The following is a 23,176-nucleotide window of genomic DNA, read 5'->3' on the forward strand; positions in this document are numbered from 1 at the left end:
TTGTAGGGATACTCATGATGACCAACGTAAGTAAAATATTGCGCACAGACATTTTATTATCTGTGGCAATAACGAGTTCCTGGCTGTCAGTAGACAGGTAACCGTTATAACTTCGTTGTCTTCGTTACTTTCATCACATCACTACTTTGACAACAACCATTTTCGTGGGATTCACCGAGAAACAAAATATAAAATAATTTATATCGCTTTTTGTGATAAGAGGGTACATAATCTACTGTGAGAATATTTGCCGACCTCATGTGGATTATTTGCGATGCGAGAAGCGGCAGGAAACGTGTGATTTCGTATTTATTTTGTTCATTTAAGAAATTTGAGCAGTTTAAGTTTTAAGTTCGTTAGTTTACTAGTAATTGAAAAGTTAAAACCGTAAGATGGAGGAGGAGGATACGAAACAATGTCCCAATTGGTGAGTACAACGCCATTAAAGCGTGTTGTGTAAATTGTCCTATTTATACTAACATGCGCTCTCACCGTTTATTTTTAGACAATGTAGAGCAATACAGCTGTTGTAACTGCTCCGGTTGTTTACCTTACTGAAAGAATCACCGGAAAGAAATTGAAAACATTCTTGATCTAACATGCAAAAGCCAGAATATTACTTAGGTACATCAATAATGTTTAAAATTCCACAACATAACTTTCTTAATTAATTTAAAATGTCTTTTTTTAGATTCTGTAAAAAAAACACATTTCAAAAAACGTAATTGAATTAGGTTTTATTACTTTTCTATTTAAGAATTTGTCTTAATGATACATGCCTTATTCCCAGTGTAGACAGGGAAACCAGGATTTCTACTTACTAAGATCATGATTAATCACAACTTCTTTTCATCCTGTTACACTCTGCTGGGGTGTAGGGCTCGAATCATATGCTTCCACTGACTCCGGTCCTGGGCAGTTCGGGTAACCTCCTCCCACCCCATCCCCACACACCTGCTGGGTGAGGAAGATGTTGAGAATGTTTGCTGCTGTTTCAGCTGCCCCTCTCTGCCTGTACCTGCCTATGCCCTTGGGTGTAGCTAACTGTATTGCCAGTTGTATGTCTTATCTTTGACCTTGTATGGGCTTATTGAATAATCAATTATTTCATTACATTTATTTATTTGCACACATGGAGAACATATTAAGTATTTACACCAATTTATGTGAACATGTACCCTGGAAGGGTGTAGCAATATAAGTACTTAATGCTAAAGACTAAAAAACTAAACTAAAATAATTTAACTATAAATCGATTTAACTTATCCTACTACATTTAGCAAATAAATTGAATTTAACTTATTACTAACATGCAAAGATACTTTGTAACAAATAGGAAGTAGTAAATGAATTTATTGTTGGTATTGTTTATTGATAAAGAGAGGCCTGCGTCCAACAATGAGGCACATACAAGGTTGGTAATGATGATGTTTGCGAACAGAAACACACTTTTGAAATTTTTTGACAGTGTCACAAAAAAACCTTGTCTTTTGTGTTCCATACGAAAAATATTCATGGAGCATGTATGTGTTGAAATTTTAATTTCACTGTGTGTGACAAAATACCATTAAGGACAACTACCTACATTAAATGAATTTTACTGAAATTGCTTACATAAATTAATTCCGAGAAATCCAAAACAAGAGGATTCAGTGCCAAATTGGCTTGTTTGTGTTAATTGAATGTGCAATGTGCAAGTGCTGTTTACTTTCAGAACTAAAGATAACATAACTTATGTTCAATATTGTCATTGCAAAGATTAGTGAACGAAATTCAAGTAAACCCATGAAACCTTTGGCGCTATGCTAAATAAGATATAGGTATTTACTAAAAATATTAATAATAAGAGTAAAAGTTTAGCCCAACTACTGTTTTATATTATTGCACTTAAAAAAAAGTACAACAGGCGGACTCATTGCCTGTAGGCATTCTCTATAGAATCTTTTTCATCTTTGGAAGTTGGTTAAATATTGTATGTACACGTACAGCTGCAGTGATAACTGACTTCCCTTAAAAATAAATTTGTTTGCAGGGGGGTTAACTATGAGTAAAACTGCTGCATAGACTGCTAAACTTAGTCCTGCCCTGTTGTATTGACCTAGTCTAAAGTTTTATCGGACGCTGTCCCAAGTTCTCCTTAGTGTAAGTACATCATAAGCGACGAGCGTCCAGCGAAGCGCTTAGCGGCGCCGGTAGCGTCAAAGTGCTTTGTGCAGCATGCACTTAGGCCGCTCTTATAAGTTTGCATTTGTTTACCATGAGCGTCGTCGTCGTCCACTCAGATTGTACCAATATATAATCATTATAATAATTCAGGTTATACGTCCCACTGCTGGTCACAGGCCTCCTCTCATGCGCGAGACGGTTTGGGCTATAGTCCCCACGCAGGCCCAATGCGGGATGGAGACTTCACATACACCTTTGAATTTCTTCGCGGATGCATGCAGGTTTCCTCACGATGGTTTCCTTCACCGAAAAGCTAGTGGTAAAAATCAAAATAAAGTTCCGTACACAAGTTCCGAAAAACTCATTTGGTACGAGCCAGGATTTGAACCCGCGGCCGCCGGATTGAAAGTCGGACATCGGATCCACTCTGCCACCACAGCTGCTACCTATCTATATCGTACCTAAATTTACTAAGAAATCTTAAGTGTCCGTCCGGCGCAGCAGAGATGCGTGCGTATGCGCTCAAATCCCTTGGAGGCTCAACGTTACGTGCACGTCCCTCCGAATGCGCCGCTGGATGCTAGCCACTGCGGCTGTACAGCGAGCTACAAAAGTGCACTTGCAGCACTAACAACTGACTATAATGCTACAATTGCAAGCTATATTACAGCAAGCGCGAGATCCCCTCGATCAACTTCACGACGCACTCTGTCCACTGTGCCCGCAACCTCCGCAACTGCCCTGTCTGCAAGGAGCCAGTGCCCGTGGCGCAACTGCAAGAGCATCACGACGCGTTGCACAAAGAAGGTAGGAAGATGTAGGCCGTAATTAAATTAAGACCACAGTCAAGATTAATAACTCACAACGCGTGGGGCGTCTTCTAAAATAAAAATTGAAAACCCGATTCTTACAAATCTGGACTTTCTTGGGCTCATTCTACTCAGAATCGTTAGCATTATCCATCCTACCATTAAAAAAATGTCCAAAAATGTCCGTTCCATTACGTCACAATTTAGTGTAAATTTTTTTTAGCTTGTATGAGCGTGACGTAGCGGAAACTACAATTTCCATACAACATTGGGACATTTTCTTATCATCATGATTGAATGTGCTAGTGATTCAGAGTTGAAAGAACCGAAAAACACTGGGATCTGTGAGATTCAGGTCTTCAATATTTTTTTTGAAAAAGCTCGTGTTCTGGGGTTGCGGTTGTCCATAGGCGACGGTAATCGTCTGCTCGTTTGCCCATTATTACATTAAAAAAAACCCTAACCACGCGCCACGGAACGCTTCGAGCGTGCACGCCTGACGCTGATACCGGCCTCCATTCATTCATTTTTCGTTTTAAACCAATTTAACAGTTCAGCGTGGAGCGTTCATTTCGTGGCCGAGCCGTGGCTAAAATGAAAACTTTAAATGTGCATTGAGAAGCTTCTGTATGAGCATTAGATAGCGTGATTTAAATCGCCTCATCTGGCATCTGGGTGATGCGTAAATTTATTATTTAAAATATTTTTCCACTGAGTGCTCTAAGGAGTTTACGCACACATTGATACGGCCTTGACGTGAGTAGGTATAGATACTCGAACGGTTTTGTGTTAATAAACGTTTTGTTGCTGAACAGTGCCGTGTAAGAAGTGTGGCGAGAGCGTCTGCGGGACGGACCTCGAGGACCACATCAGGGATTCCTGCGCACAAACCATCAAGCCATGCAGGTCAGACTTTATAATTTCGCGTCTTTTACTCTTTTCCTACTTACTTTTACTTTTATCACAGAGTTCCTATGGTCACCTCCTGTGTGGATCATCAGATCAGCTCGATGGCATCATAATATTGCATTGTCACCCAACTTACATAAATATGTATGTGAAGTTTCAGCTCACCCAATAATGGGGAGTGGATCTAATTTAGTTTTGGAAGATTTGACTCGAACAAACATATTAGAAATATTGCAAGTGAAATAAAAGTTTGTTATAATTTTTTAGCAAAAATTTTATTTTTGGTCCAAGCTTTTATCGCTGACTGTACTTTTTTTCCACAGGCAACTAATACTCATAGAGACAATTCTAAAAACCCCAAACACAATTAGGTTGCGTTGTTTTATCACAGAGTTCCTATGGCTACCTCCTGTCTCCATCATCAGATCAGCTTGATGGTACTATAATATTGCATTGTCACCCGACTTACATATGTATGCAAGTTTTCAGCTTCAGAGGAAACCGGGAAGTGGGTCAAATTTAACTTGCAAGATTTGTCCCAAACATACTAACAGGGCAAGTTAAATAAAAGCTTGTAATAAAATGGCAAACAGCTGTAAAACCAGAAACACTTCTAACTTTAACAACACGCTGGAATTACATTGTTATGTTGCTTATTGTCATGTTGCTTACTGTCATGTTGCTTACTGTCATGTTGCTTACTGTTATGTTGCTTACTGTTGCTATATTAGACAGTGCTTCTACGAGTACTATAGTAGATATTTGCCATTTTCAAAATTACCCCGCTATCGAAGTTATCGCAATGCACACAGTGTTAATATGACTACAATGTAGTCTACTGTCAAATTTCGAGGTAGTTCCCCAGCTGGACTCCAGATTGAGGCGAAGTGAAATTTCGCTCTGCGCTATCTACACTTAAACTGCAATACGGTCTAAATACCATATTTTTTGTATTGACATGATTATCATATTGCAACGTGTTGTGTTTCCCCAGATATTGCGAGCTAGAACTCCCGCGTCACGCACTGCCGCCCCACGAGACCTACTGCGGGGCGCGCAGCGAGCAATGCCCGGAGTGCAAGGAATACGTCATGATCAAGTACCGCCAGCTGCACTTGGACTCTAACCATGGCTTTATTCGGCTCTCTGACGGTATTTTATATTATCTTATATATATTTTTTTAATACTATTTCGGTGGCATACGGGCCGCCTGGTGGTAAGCAGTCTCCGCAGCCTATGGACGCCTGCAACTCCAGAGGAATTACATGCACGTTGCCGACCCTAACACTCCGCACCCTCGTTGAGCTCTGGCAACCTTACTCACCGGTAGGAACACACAACACTATGAGTAGGGTCTAGTGGCTGCAGTTTTTTGTAAGGTGGACGTACTTTCCGTGGAAGGTGGAGGGTCTGCCACCTTGTGACCTTATTCGGAAACATAAACATGTACATTGACACTTCACTCCTGTGCTGCCTCCTACAGTTTATGCACACTCCCTATAAACATGCGCATGTTCCGTGTCAGCCGCATGTTTCCTACTTTTATATTTCTTCTTCTACCTATTACAATTAGTTTTTTTTAACGATAAATAAAAAGTGAATTAATGTCCAATAATAACAGTCGTTACATTGTCTTATAAATAGAGTAAGAATAAAATAATAGCTCGACGAACCGGTTTGGCCTAGTGGGTACTGGTAGTGACCCTGCCTACGAAGCTGATGGTCCCAGGTTCAAATCCTGGTAAGGGCATTTATTCGTGTGATGAGCATGGATATTTGTTCCTGAGTCATGGGTGTTTTCTATGTATTTAAGTATTTATAAATATTTATATATTATATATTATTATATCGTTGTCTAAGTACCCTCAACACAAGCCTTATTGAGCTTACTGTGGGACTTAGTCAATTTGTGTAATAATGTCGTATAATATTTATTATTATATTATATTATTTATTTATAGGTACACATAATATCTCCCAATAAGAATCGTCAACATTTTTTTTTTCCCACACTTACAACTATTTTTACAGGTACTAAACCTAAGACAATAGTGTAACTACTTATATATAAAAAATACAATTTAAAATATATTATTAAATCTATAACATAATATATACAATGCTGACTTTGTGAATTCATTCAGAGAACATGAGAATAGGTCAATATTCTCCGCAATTACGTTGAGGGTCCGCACAGCGCGCGTCAGCGGCGCCAGACCGAGCAGATTGTGCGCCCGCGCGGCTCGGCCAGCAATCGCGGCCGACGCCGGCGCCACACATACCCGTCGGGCACGTACACGCTCACATACCTCAATACCTGACTGTTGTGCAGTTTTCCTCTGAGCAGTTTAAAAATGTATGTTGCCAGGCATAGCTCTCTGCGCACCCGTAACTCTTTATATCCTACCATACCAAGAACGAATAAAGTTGGATACATTAAAGGGTAGAAAGGGTATACTTCATATTTCCGCCAATACAAAAATCTAACAAATTTGTTCTGGATACGCTCCACCATTAAATTATATTTTGTTTCATGCGGAGCCCGGATGCATTGCATTCAAATCTACTGCGCACCAGTGCGTTGTATAAGGCCATAACATACAAAAATATTAAAAAAACAATGAAATTTTATATCCCAATTTCATTCATCATTGTCATTTTTATGATAAAGAAAACAATGTCAATAAGAAACGATAGAAATAAAACCATTTCTGAATCAAAATTCATGAACTCATTTACTGACTAGGTTTGTCAACAAAAAGAATAAAATCCATTGCCAGCGCGTCTTGTTACAGCGCCGAAAACATGATGTTTCATTCCATCCCGGGCTTATTAAAGATAACATTATAAATAAATAAATATTATAGGAAATTATTACACAAATTGACTAACTCCCACAGTAAGCTGAATAAGGCTTGTGTTGAGGGTACTTAGACAACGATATATATATATAAATATTTATAAATACTTAAATACATAGAAAACACCCATGACTCAGGAACAAATATCCATGCTCATCACACGAATAAATGCCCTTACCAGGATTTGAACCCGGGACCATCGGCTTCATAGGCAGGGTCACTACCCACTAGGCCAGACCGGTCATCCTCAGACTGACATACGATACTTTCCAGGATCAAGCCAAGGCACCAGAGGTAGTGCCGTTAATGGGGTCAATGGAGCTGCTAGCGATTATTCTAGAAATGACAGAGTTAATATAGATAGGGTTTCTAATGTGGGAACAAGTGGGGACAGAAATGGGAAAGTGACGGTGAAGAGGACGAACGATCAGTCGCAGATCAAGTTATTTTGTGATGGAAACCGTCAACTTTTATTCTTTCATTTCAGATCCTGTACCAATAGAAATCAAAGCAAAACCTAAACCCATCACCAACGGCTTCGCAGCCCCATCCACTAGTCGTCAGAACGAACCCAACAGAGCCAGACCTCAAACTGAGATACCTCAGACCGGACCCACTAGATCTGACCTTAGATCCAATGGACCTCAGACTGACATACGATACTTTCCAGGGTCAAGCCAAGGCACCAGAGGTAGTGCCGTTAATGGGGTCAATGGAGCTGCTAGCGATTATTCTAGAAATGACAGAGTTAATATAGATAGGGTTTCTAATATGGGAACAAGTGGGGACAGAAATGGGAAAGTGACGGTGAAGAGGACGAACGATCAACCGCAGATCAATACGAGTGTGGAACCGAGAGAAAAGGTGCATAAGGAGTTGTAAGTAAATAACGTTTTTAATTTTTATTTAGTCTTCATAGCTATAATAAGTTTTTGGCAAAAATTTCATTTTTGGTACAAGCTTTTATCGCTGACTGTACTTTTCTTTCCGCAGACAACTAATACTCATCGAGACAATTCTAAAAACCCCAAACACAATTAGGTTGCGTTGTTTTATCACAGAGTATGTCCACCTCTTGTCTCCATCATCAGATCAGCTCGATGGTACCATAATATTGCATTGTCACCCGACTTACATATGTATGCAAATTTTCAGCTCAATCGGAAACCGGGAAGTCGGTCAAATTTAACTTGCAAGATTTGATTACAAACAGACAACGGTCAGGTGAAAGTAAATAAAAGCTTGTAAAATATATCATGATGTAAGTGTAATAAGCAGTACATATATAGGTACTGTAAATCTTCTACTATGATCGCTTTTCTTTTTAATAACACTTAATTGTTTCAGCTTAACTGCTCAAAAGGAGATTAAAGAAGTTGTGGTTATCTGACTGCTGATTAATTTGAAAATGTCTCTATTATATAATTATTTTCTTCTTTTATCATTTTTAGTGTAATTTCGAAATTTTTTAGGTTTCCGTACCTCGAAAGGTAAAAACGGAACCCTTATAGGATCAGTTTGTTGTCCGTCCGTCCGTCTGTCTGTCTGTCTGTCAAGACCCTTTTTCTCAGGAACGCGTGGAGGTATCAAGCTGGAATTTATATAAAATACTCAGGTCTACTGTCGCTTGGAGCTGGGAAATCAAACTTCTAAGCCAACGCAATCAAAAGATGCCGTTTATGCCGCACCGCAAAGGGAATCAAAACCTACAGGGTAACTTCCCGTGAACTCAGAATCTTGAAATTTGGTACGAAGCAACGTCTTATAGCACAGATAAAGGAAAAATTGCGAAAACCGTAAATTTTTAGTTACATCATACAATGGTTAAAAAAAAAAGTGTTCGTTTCTTTCAAAATCCGGCAGACCAGAATGGAGATAAAAGATTGAAGAACCAATAGACGTTTGTCTTATAATTCTATCTATAGTGCAAATGTAGGAGTAACGACTCAAAACTAGTCAAAAATCGATGAAAACCACGGGAAGGAGTCCCTTATCAATTTTATTATTAGTACTTTTGTTGTGTTATAGACCGTCTCGCGGGGCCGTCAAGAAGCGGCCGGCGCCGCCGCCCCCGGCGCCCCCGGCGCCCCCGGCCGACCCCACGCGCGACCTCCCGTACTGGAGCGCTCAAAAGCGGGCTCAGGAGGAAGAGCGCAAGCGGCAGGAGCAGACCGCTTATAACCTTTCTGTCGGTAAGTTTTTTGGAGTGTGGAGTATTTTTTGGAGTGTTTCTCGAACTTGGGGCTATGTTTGTGGAGTTTCTCGTCTCTAAAGTCTGCTAGAACGATCCCTGGCGGTAGCATGGTCGCGTTTTTATCGCCAATCGTGCGTCATTTTCGCACTAACATACTTGTTAGAACGTGACAGATATGGCGACAGGCGTTAAAACGCGACCATGCTACCGCCTCTGGTAATAGAATAGGTTCTTAGAACGCCGTAAAGAACCCACGAAACAATCTTTTCGCTAGAAAAACTTTTTCAGTAACTCGACACATTTCGCGACACATATTTCACAATGTATTATTATTTATTTTTTAACATAAAAATATACACCTTAAACGGATACAATGATTATCAACTTAGTGTAGTGAGTGGTATTTTATATTTATAATTAAGTACCTACATAAAGTAAAAGAATTTTCTCAACGTGAAACGTCTTAAGACCGCAATTAAAATTATAATGACCAAGTACCCTTTATCTTTTATGAATCATTATATATCATATTCAGTATTTTCTAAACAACAGTCGTGACATAACTTTTTATCCTGTAGGCCTCCCACCCGTCCTCTCACCAGCAGCCAAACTCGACAAGCTTCGCAAAATGGACGCCCTGCACAACCGAGAGGTAGAAGAGGACTACAGTCACAAGTTGCGAGGCCGAGTACAGCAACCCACAGAGCCAGAGGGCTATAGACTTGGCGATCCTGACAGAGTAGGCCAAAACGGACAGATCGACGATCTAAGCCACCTGCGGCCGATGACTGCGCAACAGTTTATGGACAGGTCAGTAGAACTCAAACTATTCACTATGGCACCCATGTTCTCAAAATATTAAGAACACAACGAGAGCTGGAAAGGACTACAGTAACAAGCTGCAAGGCCGCGTACGGCAACCCAGTTTATGGACAGGTTAGTAGAACTCAAACTATGAAGTATGGCACTCATATTCCCATATTTTTTTATATTAAGAACTTGACAAGCTTCGCAAAATAGAACCCCTCCACAAGTGAGAGCTAGAAGAGGACTACAGTCACAAGTTGCGAGGCCGAGTACAGCAACCCACAGAGCCAGAAGGCTATAGACTTGGCGAGCTTGACAGAGTAGGCCAAACGAACAGGTCGACGATCTAAGCCACCTGCGGCCGATGACTGCGCAACAGTTTATGGACAGGTCAGTAGAACTCAAACTATTCACTATGGCACCCATGTTCTCAAAATATTAAGAACACAACGAGAGCTGGAAAGGACTACAGTAACAAGCTGCAAGGCCGCGTACGGCAACCCAGTTTATGGACAGGTTAGTAGAACTCAAACTATGAAGTATGGCACTCATATTCCCATATTTTTTTATATTAAGAACTTGACAAGCTTCGCAAAATAGAACCCCTCCACAAGTGAGAGCTAGAAGAGGACTACAGTCACAAGTTGCGAGGCCGAGTACAGCAACCCACAGAGCCAGAAGGCTATAGACTTGGCGAGCTTGACAGAGTAGGCCAAAACGAACAGGTCGACGATCTAAGCCACCTGCGGCCGATGACTGCGCAACAGTTTATGGACAGGTCAGTAGAACTCAAACTATTCAGTATGGCACCCATATTCCCATAATATTAAGGACACAACGAGAGCTGGAAGAGGACAACAGTAACAAGCTGCGAGGCCGAGTACGGCAACCCACAGCCTGAAGGGCATAAAGTAAATGGACAGACAGACGGACAGATCGATGATCTAAGCCACCTACGACTTATAATTGTTCGTCTATTTCTACATATCGCCATAGCAGCTATCTTTCGCATATACAGCTATGATACTGGGTTGATTTGTGTTAGATTATCCTATAATAGTTATTTATGATACAAGTGCAGATAATAGGAAATTTGCAACGAGTGGTGATAAATTAAAACACGACCGAAGGGAGTGTTTGAAATCGACACTAGTTGCGAATTACCTATTCGCACGTGTATTGTACAACGTTTTACAGTACATATGGCTCTTTAAAGTTTCCACATATGCACGGAAAGTGTTCATTCCCGCACACGTGCGGAAAAGTAGCACCATATGTACTGTAATAAATATTTTTATATCCTTAGGTTCCAAGAGCTCCAACTAGGGCAAGAGCGTCGTCTCGCACCGAACGGGGCCGCGCCGCCGGGGGGCTCCGGGCCGGCACTAGGGGGCGCCGGGATGGGTCCGGGGTGCGCCGGGATGGATCCGGGGCGTGCCGGGACGGGTCCGGGGCGCGCCGGGCCGGCAGCGGGGCGCTCCGCCGTCGCTGGAGACCGGTTCAGTGAGATCAAGTCCTCCTTGAGGGAGTTACGACGAGGGCTCAACGAGGTATTACCATATCCCAAAACATTAGACCAAGTTTTTCAGGGGTGGTTTCAAATATGCAGCAACGAAAATTTGGAATGATTTACCGCCACCGTTAAGGAGTCCGATGCCATTACCTAAGTTCAAGAAACTGGGTAAAGCGCACTTCTTTGAGTTGCAAAAGGGAAACCACCCCGTCAATTAAACACTTAATAATAAAATAAAGACTTATAAGAAAAACTTATGAGAATAAAAAAAAACAATAATAATTATTATTATATCCATCAATTATATCCAACTACAAGAATTAAAAAAAAAAAATATAATAATCATTTATACTTAAACATAACACATGTAACACTCGTATGAATATATACTTAGAAATCATATACACACACACTCAGTCAGTCGCACACACATACAATCTTGGATATTGCCAACCCTTGGTAATATTGCTAGCCCTTTGAAACAGGGCCGACCGAGGGGAAAAAGAAATAGGGACCAGGCTGAAAATCAGCGCTGGATATATATCACATATCTAGCACAGGCTCAGACTGATACCCATTGCCTTAACGATATGAAATTAAATTATGTAGGTACCTATTACGTTATGTTTAATTGTTGTTATTGTTTTTTCTTTTTTTTATAAATATCACATATCTAGCACAGGCTAAGACTGGTACCCATTCCCTTAACGATATGAAATTAAATTATGTAGGTACCTATTACGTTATGTTTAATTGTTTTTATTGTTTTTTCTCTTTTTTATATATATCACATATCTAGCACAGTCTAAGACTGGTACCCATTCCCTTAACGATATGATGAACGAAACGAAATTATGTAGGTACCTATTACGTTATGTTTAATTGTTTTTATTGTTTTTCTCTTTTTTATATATATCACATATCTAGCACAGGCTAAGACTGGTACCCATTCCCTTAACGATATGAAATTAAATTATGTAGGTACCTATTACGTTATGTTTAATTGTTTTTATTGTTTTTTCTCTTTTTATATATATCACATATCTAGCACAGTCTAAGACTGGTACCCATTCCCTTAACGATATGAAATTAAATTATGTAGGTACCTATTACGTTATGTTTAATTGTTTTTATTGTTTTTTCTCTTTTTTAAATATATCACATATCTAGCACAGGCTAAGACTGGTACCCATTCCCTTAACGATATGAAATTAAATTATGTAGGTACCTATTACGTTATGTTTAATTGTTTTTATTGTTTTTTCTCTTTTTTATAATTTGTAATGTTTAAGGAAAGATGTTTTCTAGTTCCGGCAATGAACTTTTTTTACTTTACTTTTACTTTTATATATTTCATGCCGGCTGTACCCTCGTCGAGAGACCCGGAGAAACTCGACAAGTGTGTACAGTCAGCGTCAAATACTTTGTAGCAACCAAAGTAGCCAAATAGTTCGGTACACCATATATTTAGTATGGTGTACCGAACTATTTGGCCACTTTAACTGCTACAAAGTATTTGACGCTGACTGTACAGTCGAGTTCATAAATATGTATACATTTTTTCTCCTTATTGCAATGGATTAAGGTTAAGAAATCTATACAAATTTATGAACTCGACTGTACATATGTATGTATGGACATATAATGTATGTTCTTATATTAGTGTTCATGAATGTATAAATGACAGATAACAGTAGATGAGTAGAAAAAATATTTTTTTTTTCAGGTAACCGCACCATACAACACAACGTTAAATGCTACCAACAATACTAACATGTGAGTATAAATTATGCAACGGTTACATAACGAGGGTTCTTAAAATACGAAGGTAGAAGTTACAAATCATGGTGTAACCGAAAACCTGTATTACCGATCCTTCTGATTGTACATAATATATTATAAGATAAAACTTATTAATTTACAAAACTTATTAGGCTAGTTTGAGTGTTACAATGGTATGGTAGTCTCCCTGTCAAAATTAGACAGTGTCCGAACAGGTTGGCTTTAAAAAAATCCTTAAGTGAGCACTTTGCTGGTAGTACTGGAAAATCTTAATGTTTCTGCTTTGTAAGTTCATCTGATTTCATATATATATATAATGTATGTATATGTATTTGTATCAATATTATTTATATATATGTATGTTTATGTTTGTGTATTTCTTATGAATGTATTGTGTTCGTACATGTATCAATTGTAACTGTAACTTAAGACCCATTTATGATTCGAAAATGTTCGTTCGTAGTCTACGGACGTTATTAGGACATATTTAATCGTTTACATTGGTATAAGGAAGTCTATGTTCTACGGAGCAGGGTTATGTTTTCAAAATGACGGGCGTTTTTCCGAGCCTTGGTAATAATGCAGTCTCTCCGTACATACCATACATAAGTCTATATTTTTTAATCAACTTACCTGTAAATGAGTAAAATTTATATATTGTAAAATTTATATAGACTAACGAAACATTGTATTAATAAGTTGTTTAATATAATTTACAGTACATATGGTGCTACTTTATCGCACTAGTGCGAAAATTAGCATATTACGTTTCTGTGTCGAACTTTTAAAGGGCCATATGTACTGTAAAACGTTGTACGATACATGTGCGAATAGGTAATTCACAACTCGTGCCGATTAAAAACACTCCCTTCGGTCGTGTTTTAGTTTATCGCCACTCGTTTCGAATTTCCTATTTTTCGCACTTGTATCGTAATGTACTATTATAATTAAGTATAACAAACAATAGCTAGGTAAAGTGAGTGGACTATTAGACCGCGAGCCAGGAACAATTTCCATGACCAATCGCCTCCCGGCTGAAAACTCGTGTAGTGGTTAACGGCTAGGTATAATGAACCCTCGGACGTCAGCAGCCGCTCCGAAGGTGGGTTGAGGAATGGCCGCCACCGAAACACGTAAAACAAAAAAAAAATGTCATCGCCTCCGTTTGATACTTTGTCAAATTATTATTTATTATTTATTTATTGTTAGTTCAAATGATAGTTCAGATGCTGTTGTTAATTACAAAAATCGTCAGCCGGTTATATCCTGGTGGTAAGAAAATCAGCTGGTCGCATGAACATGTAAAAAATAAGCGCTATACCTTTTATGATAGCAATAACAAATCATGAAACTTTGCATGTAGCCTTTCATCAGGCGTAACGCCTGAAAAGCCATCAACGGATTACGCAATTTACACATTACGCATACTTTGCCGCACATAAAGTGGTAAGGCGCATATTTTTTGCATGTTCATTTTACAGCTGACGGTCATTCCACCGCGATAGAACCGGCTGACGGTGTTTTAAGTTTAAAACAGCATCTATACTATCATCTGACAAAGTATCAGCCGGGAGGCGATGACTGATGCAATATGCTCCTGGCCCGCGGTCTATATGTTATACAAATTGCACTGGTGAATGGTGAGGAACAATTCATTAACCGATCGAAGGTCTCTGATTCAGCTCGGGCAAAATGCTTCCGTATGTCCAAATGTTCTCCTCTACAGGTCGCAATACTCAACCGATTATCGTGAAATTTTGTGAACAGGTTCGACGATTAAATTGTTTTTTTTTGTCTATTTTATTTTAAAAATGAAAAAAATTAAGTTATGCTCGCGAGGTCTGCAGTTCACAGAGCCACTCGCATTATGACTATAAAATTTAAAATTGCAAACTTCTGTCTTCATGTATTTATTATTGTACAATAGTACATTACATACCTAGGGCGGTAAAGCAGGAAATATCTCCGCCCCGTCCGACAATTACATGTGATCTGAGACTTTCTTATTTACTGGGGTGTGTAAACTATTTTATGTGTGACGTAGCCGGAAAGCGGCGACTTTGTTTAGCGTATCGGGCCGAAAGTGGTCGCTTTCCAGCCGGAGGGCAGACAATGGGTTTCACTCCACGTTTGGAGTAAGTACTGTAACTGTACCCAAGGGTATGTTAACATGCTTTACAGTACATATGGCGCTACTTTACCGCACTAGTGCGAAAATAAGCATATTACTTTACTATGTCGAACATTTAAAGGGAAAATTAATATGTACTGTAAAACGTTGTACGATACATGTGCGAATAGGTAATTCGCAACTCCTGTCGATTTAAAACACTCCCTTCGGTCGTATTTTAATTTATCACCATTCGTTTCGAATTTCCTATTTTTCACACTTGTATCGTAATGTACTATTGTCTATCAGAGACAGTAACCGCCTGTGCCCGCCGAGCCCGCCAGCCGGCGCCGACGATGCCGACGAGCTGCGGCTGCCGTGCGAGTTCTGCGGCGTCCCTATACTAGCCGACGACTTAGTATTGCACCAGGTAATCATTTTAAAATTCTAAAACGAAACTTTTTATTGTCAAATATACTTTTTACAGTACATATACACACACACACACACACACTACACACTTACACTTTTTTTTGTACGTCGGTGGAAAACAAGCATACGGCCCGCCTGATGGTTAGCACTAGTGCGGGATGACTTTCCGTGCCTATGTCGAAAATTTAAGGGACCATATGTTCTGTAAAACGTTGTACAACACACGTGCGAATAGGTAATTCGCAACTCGTGTCGATTTAAAAAAACTCCCTCCGATTGCGTTTTAATTTATCACCTGAGTGTTGTGAATTTCCTACTTTCCACACTTGTATTGTATCGTAAGTAAATAACTATTTCGAGACGCTTCTTGCTCACTTGCTTTTTTGCATGTCTATCATACTTTCTAATGAGCCTGACCAGTACCCTAGTGTAAATAAATTCGATTTCGAAACGTGACGTACGCGTTTGCGTTTAGTCTCATTTTGTATTGGATTTAGAAAGAGCGCGCCAAGCGGGACGTTTTGGAAACTCAAAATTCTATACAAAATGAGACTTAACGCAAACGCGTTCGTCACGTTATGATGTCGATCAAAGTTACACTAGGGGTACTGAACTAAATGTGTTTGGTTTATATACGCTTGTATTCCTCTGTGCTACCTCCCGCGATCCTGACTGTATCATCATACCCACTCTTATGTTATGTTACAATTTAAATATATGTAATATATGTATGTATATGTATTTATATATATATATATTTTATTTATATTTGTATATGATAATTATATTGTTTAGTTTTGTGTTTATTCTGTGCTAGACTTCTTTTATTGCATCTGGAACACATACTGACGTAACATTTTTTTTTTTAATTCCGCTACCTAAAGGTTGTCTGGAAGAGATCGCTTTTTAGCGATAAGACCGCCTGTTGTTTACCTCTTCTTTATGTGTTGTAATATTTGTACTGTTTCTGTATAGAGGTGTGCAATAAAGTATATTTGTATTGTATTGTATTGTAAATTTAATTTAATTACATAGTGTGCATTAATTTAATTTTACTGCATTGACGAATTTCATGGCGTTTAGTCACTGGGAATTGGTTCAAGGTTTGACACGAATCAAAATTTCACTTTATGAAGTATGTCAAAGTGTGTAAAATCCGATAATCAGATTTAGCAAAATATTGCGGAAAATTTGTCTTTCAAAAATGTTACTGTCATATTCTCATATTGTAAACAACCTTCACATCAAGCTTTCTATCCCCGCACCGCTCGCCGTCGGTAGACCTAGACTCCTGTTTAGATAGAGCAGGGATGTCTAAGCGGTGTTGCAATGAAGATTTCTTATAAAAACTTTTGTACATTGATTTATTTTTTAAAATAAAGATCGAATTAGAGTGCAACTTGTCGCTTTGGTGCCTTTAGAGGATTGCCGTTGGCTACTGTCGGCGGACGTTATATACAGGGACAATCGTTGCCAAACTTCAAATTTCGTAGGTTATCGGCCGTCCTCCGTGACGTCAATAAGCTGCGTTCTGAACAGTGTTCATCCTCACACCCTAGAACCTAAATGGTCGTTTAAGAGGAATTTCCTCCGGCGGACGCTCCGGCTGTGGAATGAGCTCCCTGCCGATGTATTCTCGAGGGGCTACAGAGTATAAAGTTCTTCAAAAAATAAGTTTACATATTTTTAAAGGGTCGGCAACGCGCAGGTGACCTCTAGAGTAGCGTCTATAGGCTACGGTGACATACATGACTGATTGCTATCCGATTTTTTTGCCACCGACGTTATAAAAAAAAAGTTCAAACAAATTTAACCAAACTAAAATTAAATGATCAAAAAATTACCTCATTTTAAATATCAAACGCTATTTAAATTTCATTGTTATCAGTTGTGTCTGTCATATGTTTACATTATCACTTAAAAGGCAGAGCATATAATAGGTCGTTTCAAAGGAAATATTTATGTAAACACGTATAAAGTAAACAACCAAATATGAATAATCGGGGTATAAATACTAGATCGGAGTTTTTGAGAGCACTGTTCACGGCCGAGGCGACAGCAAGACGGTTATCTTTATTTTCTACCAAAATTGTGACGTGAAAATATTAAAAGTTTTGTGTTCCAAGAAGTCAATATTAGCTAAACAGATAAAGATTACTATGCACTGAACAGAGCAAACGATGCGTCTTAGCATTTTGTTCGCAAAATAAAATTATCTGATGTGCATATACTGCTTATATATACAGCTGTGTGATAATAATGATACAAGTATAAACGCTAACCACATATGTGCTGCACTAGCGTTTAATAACGGTAGAAAGGATTTGAAACGGTAGAAATTCAGAAAACGAACCGGCGCTGGAGACCCTGTGGTAAACTTCTGCCAGAAATTCGGGAGACCAGTCTGTACAATACATACATAGATCGTGCCGTTCTCGCATCGACCTTCATAGCCATCAGGAACGTTGTAACGCGTACGTTACATGAACATTGTGTCAATCGTCTGCTATAGACGAACAGGTCAATTATAACCGTCAGTGATATACCTAGTGAATATTCGTGGAAACCATGAAAGGCATCGCGACCTGCGTTTTGTGTTTGACATTCCTTGGTAAATTTAGAGCAGAAAATATTGATGAGTATATGAAAAAACGATCAAAATTAGTCGAAACGGACTACCAACTGTCAGTCGGAAGCAAACTGCGTCTCTCATACAAAGAGGAACTTGTCAGCGATCAACTTATGTTCTTCAAAAATATAGATATAGATAATGTACCGTTTTATAGACACTATTTCGCGTATAAAGATAGAATGAGGACCTCGAGATTGTATGAAATGATTCGGCGGATGCCGAAAGGAGCCGCGCTGCACGTGCACGGCTCGCTAATGCTGGATCCTGACGACTTGTTAAAGTTAACTTACGAAGACTACTTGCACATTTGTGTTACGGATAACCATTTACAATTTCACTTCTCCCGTACCACCCCTAAGAAACCCTGTCCAGTCTTGTGGAAACTCGTCGAAGATATCAGAATGAATCACTCAAAAGTTCCCGAATTTGACAGGATGCTAAAAGAGCGTTTAACTTTAGGCCCCGAGGATGGTTTGAATCTTGAATCTGACGAAAATGAAGCGTGGGAGCAATTCGGACGAACTATGGGAGCGATACTTTCTTTAATAGAGTACCGGCCAGTGCGCGAGAAATACATTTATAAGTCGTTGCAAAACTTTTATGACGACAACGTCATGTATGTCGAGATTAGAATTAATCTGTTCCCTTTGTATGAATTAAACGGTACGGTTCACGAAAAAATTTATATGGCTACGCTGCATGATAACGTAGCGAAGAAATTCATGGACGCGAACCCTGACTTTGCCGGTTTGAAGATTATTCTTTCTCCTAGTAGGAAACTTAGCGTGGAAAACATACAATATGAAGTAGACGTAGCTCGTAGAGCGAAACACATGTTCCCCGATGTTATTACGGGTTTTGATCTCGCGGCCATGAAGATCGAGGTAGATCCTTAAAGGAATGTCTACCAATTCTGTTACAAGCGAAAAATGATATTGATTACTATTTTCACGCCGGCGAGACTAACCAGTACGGTACGCCGACGGACGAGAATTTATATGACGCTATTTTGTTGGAAACGAAAAGGATAGGCCATGCGAACTCTCTGATCAAGCATCCCGTGCTTATTAAAACTGTCCACCATAATGACATAGCTATAGAAGTGAACGTGATATCGAATTCTGTGTTATCGTTGGTCAAGGATATCCGAAGTCATCCGCTAGCGACATATTTATCTTTAGGACTCCCCGTTGTGTTATCGAGCGACGACCCGGGCGCGTGGGGCGCGCGGCCTCTGACCGACGATTTTTACGTCGCCTTCGTGGCTATCGCGAGCAAACACCACGACCTGCGGCTACTGAGGCAACTGGCGATCAATTCTATAAGATACAGCGCCTTAGATGATAGGGGGAAGACGAAATTGTTTAGAACATTTGAGAAGAAGTGGTTAGAGTTTTTAAGCGCTGTTGTTGAAGAATATGACATGTGTGAATCTTGTTGAATGTGATGTTTTAGTTTAGTTTAGCTGATAGTTTGAAATTATTACGTTATTTTATAATAAGTACTTGATTACTTATAACAAAAGTTGTTTCTTTTAGCACAATAAGTATTTTTATATTGGGTCATGTTATGAACATGTAAGTAATTTTGATCCATTTACAGCGCCTATTTACCAGTCTAATGCGTTTTTTGTTCATTATTACCCGAATACCTACAATACCTATATGCTTACTTGCAAACAGAATTTGAAATAGAGGTGGATTGTCAAAGAAAATGTTCGAGCCGCAGTAAATTTACCGCCATCTTTCGACACATGATTAAAACTTGTAGTACGCCCATTTGACGTTGATCCTTATTCTTTCACTGATATGTGTTAAATCAACAAGTGCAACACAGTGACTACAGTTTTCTTTGACTATCCACCTCTAGCAATAACAATAGATAAACGTCTATTATATTTACAGATATAGTTCGTGTCATCCACGATGACGCGCAGTTTTGTCAAATCTAACCTTTGATAACATGACAATACGACTCGTGAATGACACGATCTATAATATGGTACAGATGTTTCTCTGCCTTTTCGCCGAAAATTATATTGCCGAATTTCACTTGCCAACCAACTTTTCGCCGAAATTTCATTTAGGCGAATTTCATTTCCCAACTTTACATAATCCAACCTAACCTTTTTTTTTTTTTTTTTTTTTTTTTTTTTTTTTTTTTTTTTTTTTTTTCTTTTTTTTTTCTAGGGGGGAAAATGCATTCCGCATACCACCCGGGTGCGGGGGGCGACCCGAGTGGTTATGTGGGACTCCCGTCCAGGCTAATGAGGCCGACGGTATACCCACTAAAAACCCCCCATATGTCACCTCGCCGCCTTATTGGTGGGGTTACGGGAACGCTTGCGCACTCATCCGCGACCCCACCGGCGGCAGCCGCCCGCGAGCGGCTCCTTCGTGAATGCCCGAAGGCCCTTCACGCTAGGCGCGCCAGATGGTTCGACGCGCCTTCCTCCTCGGCCTCCGTCCTGAACCTAACCTAACCCAACCTAGTAAGCAATTTTCATTTCCAAACTATGGGGTTGGGAAATGAAATAATTATTTGGTAAAAGTTATTATGCCAACTAAAACGTCTGCGAAAAATTTGGTTGGCAAGTGAAATTCAGCATTACAATTTTCGGCGAAAAGGCAGGATACTGGTACAGATTCAAACTGTACAATAAAGACAAATAAAAGAAGATTGGCTAATCAAGTCATCGTAATGGTTTTATATTATTAACTGGTAAAGTAAACATCAGCCGAATTCAATAGGAAAATGATCAAATTTAGAGTTTTTTATATACTAAGTCGGTGGCAAACAAGAATACGGCTCGCCTAATGGTAAAGCAGTCTCCGTAGCCTCTGTACGCCTGTACGCCTTATTGAGCTTACTGTGGGACTTAGTCAATTTGTGTTATAATGTCCTATAATATTTATTTATTTAATAGATTGTTTTATGTACTCAACAATTACTGAGCCTTTTAGTAACAAAAAATATGTAATTATAAACAGACATCTTATTTTAGGGGGCAAAATCAAATGACAGCTAGGGAGTTTTTAAATTGATAAACTCAACTATCCATGCTTTCACGCACAATTTTTTTAAAGGCACTGTGATGCTCAAGGATTAATTTCATCATTATAATTTTTGACGACTGCTCTGGTCTAGTGGCTAGTGCCTCTGCCTATGAAGTCTATTCTCCTACAAATCCCGTCTAAGGTATTTATTTGTGTGATGAACACAGATATTTGTTCCCGAGTCATGAGTCTATGTATATGTATTTACCTATGCGTGCATGAACTGTAGGAGGCAGTACAGGAGTCGTCAGATTTTTGGCGCTAGGCGTAAATGTGATGTTTATTGTTCCGATGTAGCCCACAAGATGGCAGTGTGACGTGACGTGTAAATGTTCATGGTTCTGATTCAGGCCACAAGATGGCAGACCCTCCAACGCGCACGGTCCCTATAACTGTTTGCAATCTGTACACGTTTTGCTTAGTTTGGGACTAGGTTAATCAGTGTAAGATGTCCCTGCCCTAATATAATATCTTTCCAGACTGGCTGCCGACCCGACTTAACCCAGTACCGACCGAAGTCGTCCTCCCGCTCGCGCTCCCCGCGCGCGCCGCGCCCCCGCCCGCACCCCCGCCCGCGCCCGCGCCCCGGACCCGAGGCGGACGACCCCGTCATACCTTGCGAGTTCTGCACCGAGTCGCTCCCTGTCTACCTTATTAGTGAGCATCAGGTAAGATGTCTACCTTATTAGTAAGCATCAGGTAAGATATCTAACTTATTAATGAGCATCAGGTAAGATCATAGTGAGCATCGAGTACGAGTAAAGTGTCTACTTTATTAGTAAGCATCAGGTAAGATAATGGTGAGCATCGAGTAAATGTCTACCTTATTAGTGAGCATCAGGTAAGAAGTCTCCCTTTGTCTACCTATTATTGGCGAACATTGGGTAAATATCTACATGGTCTACCTTGTAAGATATCACTCCCTGTCTACCTTAATAGTGAGCATCAGGTAAGCTGTGATCGGGTAAGATGTATCTCCCTGTGTACCTTATTACTGAACATCGGGTAAGATCTATCTCCCTGAGTACCTTATTAGTGAACATCAGGTATGGTGTCTCTCCCTGTGTACCTTATTAGTGAACATCAGATAAGATGTCTCACCTACGTACCTTATTAGTGAACATCAAGTCAATCCCCCGAACTGTATAGCCCCGTCATACCTTGCTACTTCTGCACCGAATTTCAACCAGTATACCTCATTTGTAAACAGCCAGAATATATAGAAAAAATGCCAGGAATTATGTTTTAATTGTTGCTCTTCTCCTATTCAACATGTCTATTTTAATAATGTTTTTCTTTTATCTTCTTTGTATTCTTGTATGTGTCGGGCAATAAATAATAAATTACCAACGTTTATCGGAAATATTCGTAGAGAACATCTTATATGACAATCTGGTTATCAGAAAAAACTGGCGTCCGTTAGCTCGTTGGGTGTACGACATTCGAAAAATCGCGGGACACTTATGAGGCTAGCCCAGGGGGCCTAGCGCGAAAACCGAAATTCGCAAAATGCGGGGATCTTGCTCTTTTACTCTCACTAAGACGTAATTAGAGTGACAGAGAAAAATGCCCGCAATTGACGAACTTCGATTTTCGCAGTTATAGCCCTGGACCGGGATAAGTGGCGTACGTACGACGAGACTTCCATGCTCAGCAGTGGGCGACTGGAAGCTAAAATGATGATGAATGCTGAACATTGTATAAAGTAACCTGGGCGACCGAGCGTTGCTCGGTTATAACTATTTATTGTAATATGGTGGTGTATAGGTGATAATCTTAACTACATTTTTTTACTAAATTAAACTTGTCTAAAACAATAAAAATTAAAAAATTATATATAAACTTGAACATATTAAAAAAAAACAAAAGTTAGTCACCGCGCGAGATTCGAACCCGTAACGTAA

The 23,176-nt window shown here is 39.6% G+C and overlaps 1 protein-coding gene and 1 pseudogene across 1 annotated transcript in view; both read left to right on the top strand.

The window, feature by feature from the left end:
* Nucleotides 1-23,176, top strand: part of LOC133529373 (uncharacterized) — a 26,618-nt gene continuing 3,442 nt past the window's right edge. Inside the window, exons 1-11 of the mRNA XM_061867080.1 lie at nucleotides 1-427; nucleotides 2,837-2,973; nucleotides 3,791-3,881; nucleotides 4,879-5,036; nucleotides 7,234-7,624; nucleotides 8,775-8,938; nucleotides 9,519-9,750; nucleotides 11,054-11,297; nucleotides 12,987-13,036; nucleotides 15,462-15,582; nucleotides 21,752-21,940. Of these exons, the coding sequence (XP_061723064.1) occupies nucleotides 393-427; nucleotides 2,837-2,973; nucleotides 3,791-3,881; nucleotides 4,879-5,036; nucleotides 7,234-7,624; nucleotides 8,775-8,938; nucleotides 9,519-9,750; nucleotides 11,054-11,297; nucleotides 12,987-13,036; nucleotides 15,462-15,582; nucleotides 21,752-21,940 (1,812 nt within the window). The 5' untranslated portion in view covers nucleotides 1-392. The remainder of the gene's footprint in view (nucleotides 428-2,836; nucleotides 2,974-3,790; nucleotides 3,882-4,878; nucleotides 5,037-7,233; nucleotides 7,625-8,774; nucleotides 8,939-9,518; nucleotides 9,751-11,053; nucleotides 11,298-12,986; nucleotides 13,037-15,461; nucleotides 15,583-21,751; nucleotides 21,941-23,176) is intronic.
* LOC133529374 (adenosine deaminase 2-like) lies at nucleotides 17,210-20,339 on the top strand (annotated as a pseudogene).

The sequence above is a fragment of the Cydia pomonella genome, chromosome 20, assembly GCF_033807575.1.
Source record: "Cydia pomonella isolate Wapato2018A chromosome 20, ilCydPomo1, whole genome shotgun sequence".
NCBI lineage: Eukaryota > Metazoa > Arthropoda > Insecta > Lepidoptera > Tortricidae > Cydia > Cydia pomonella.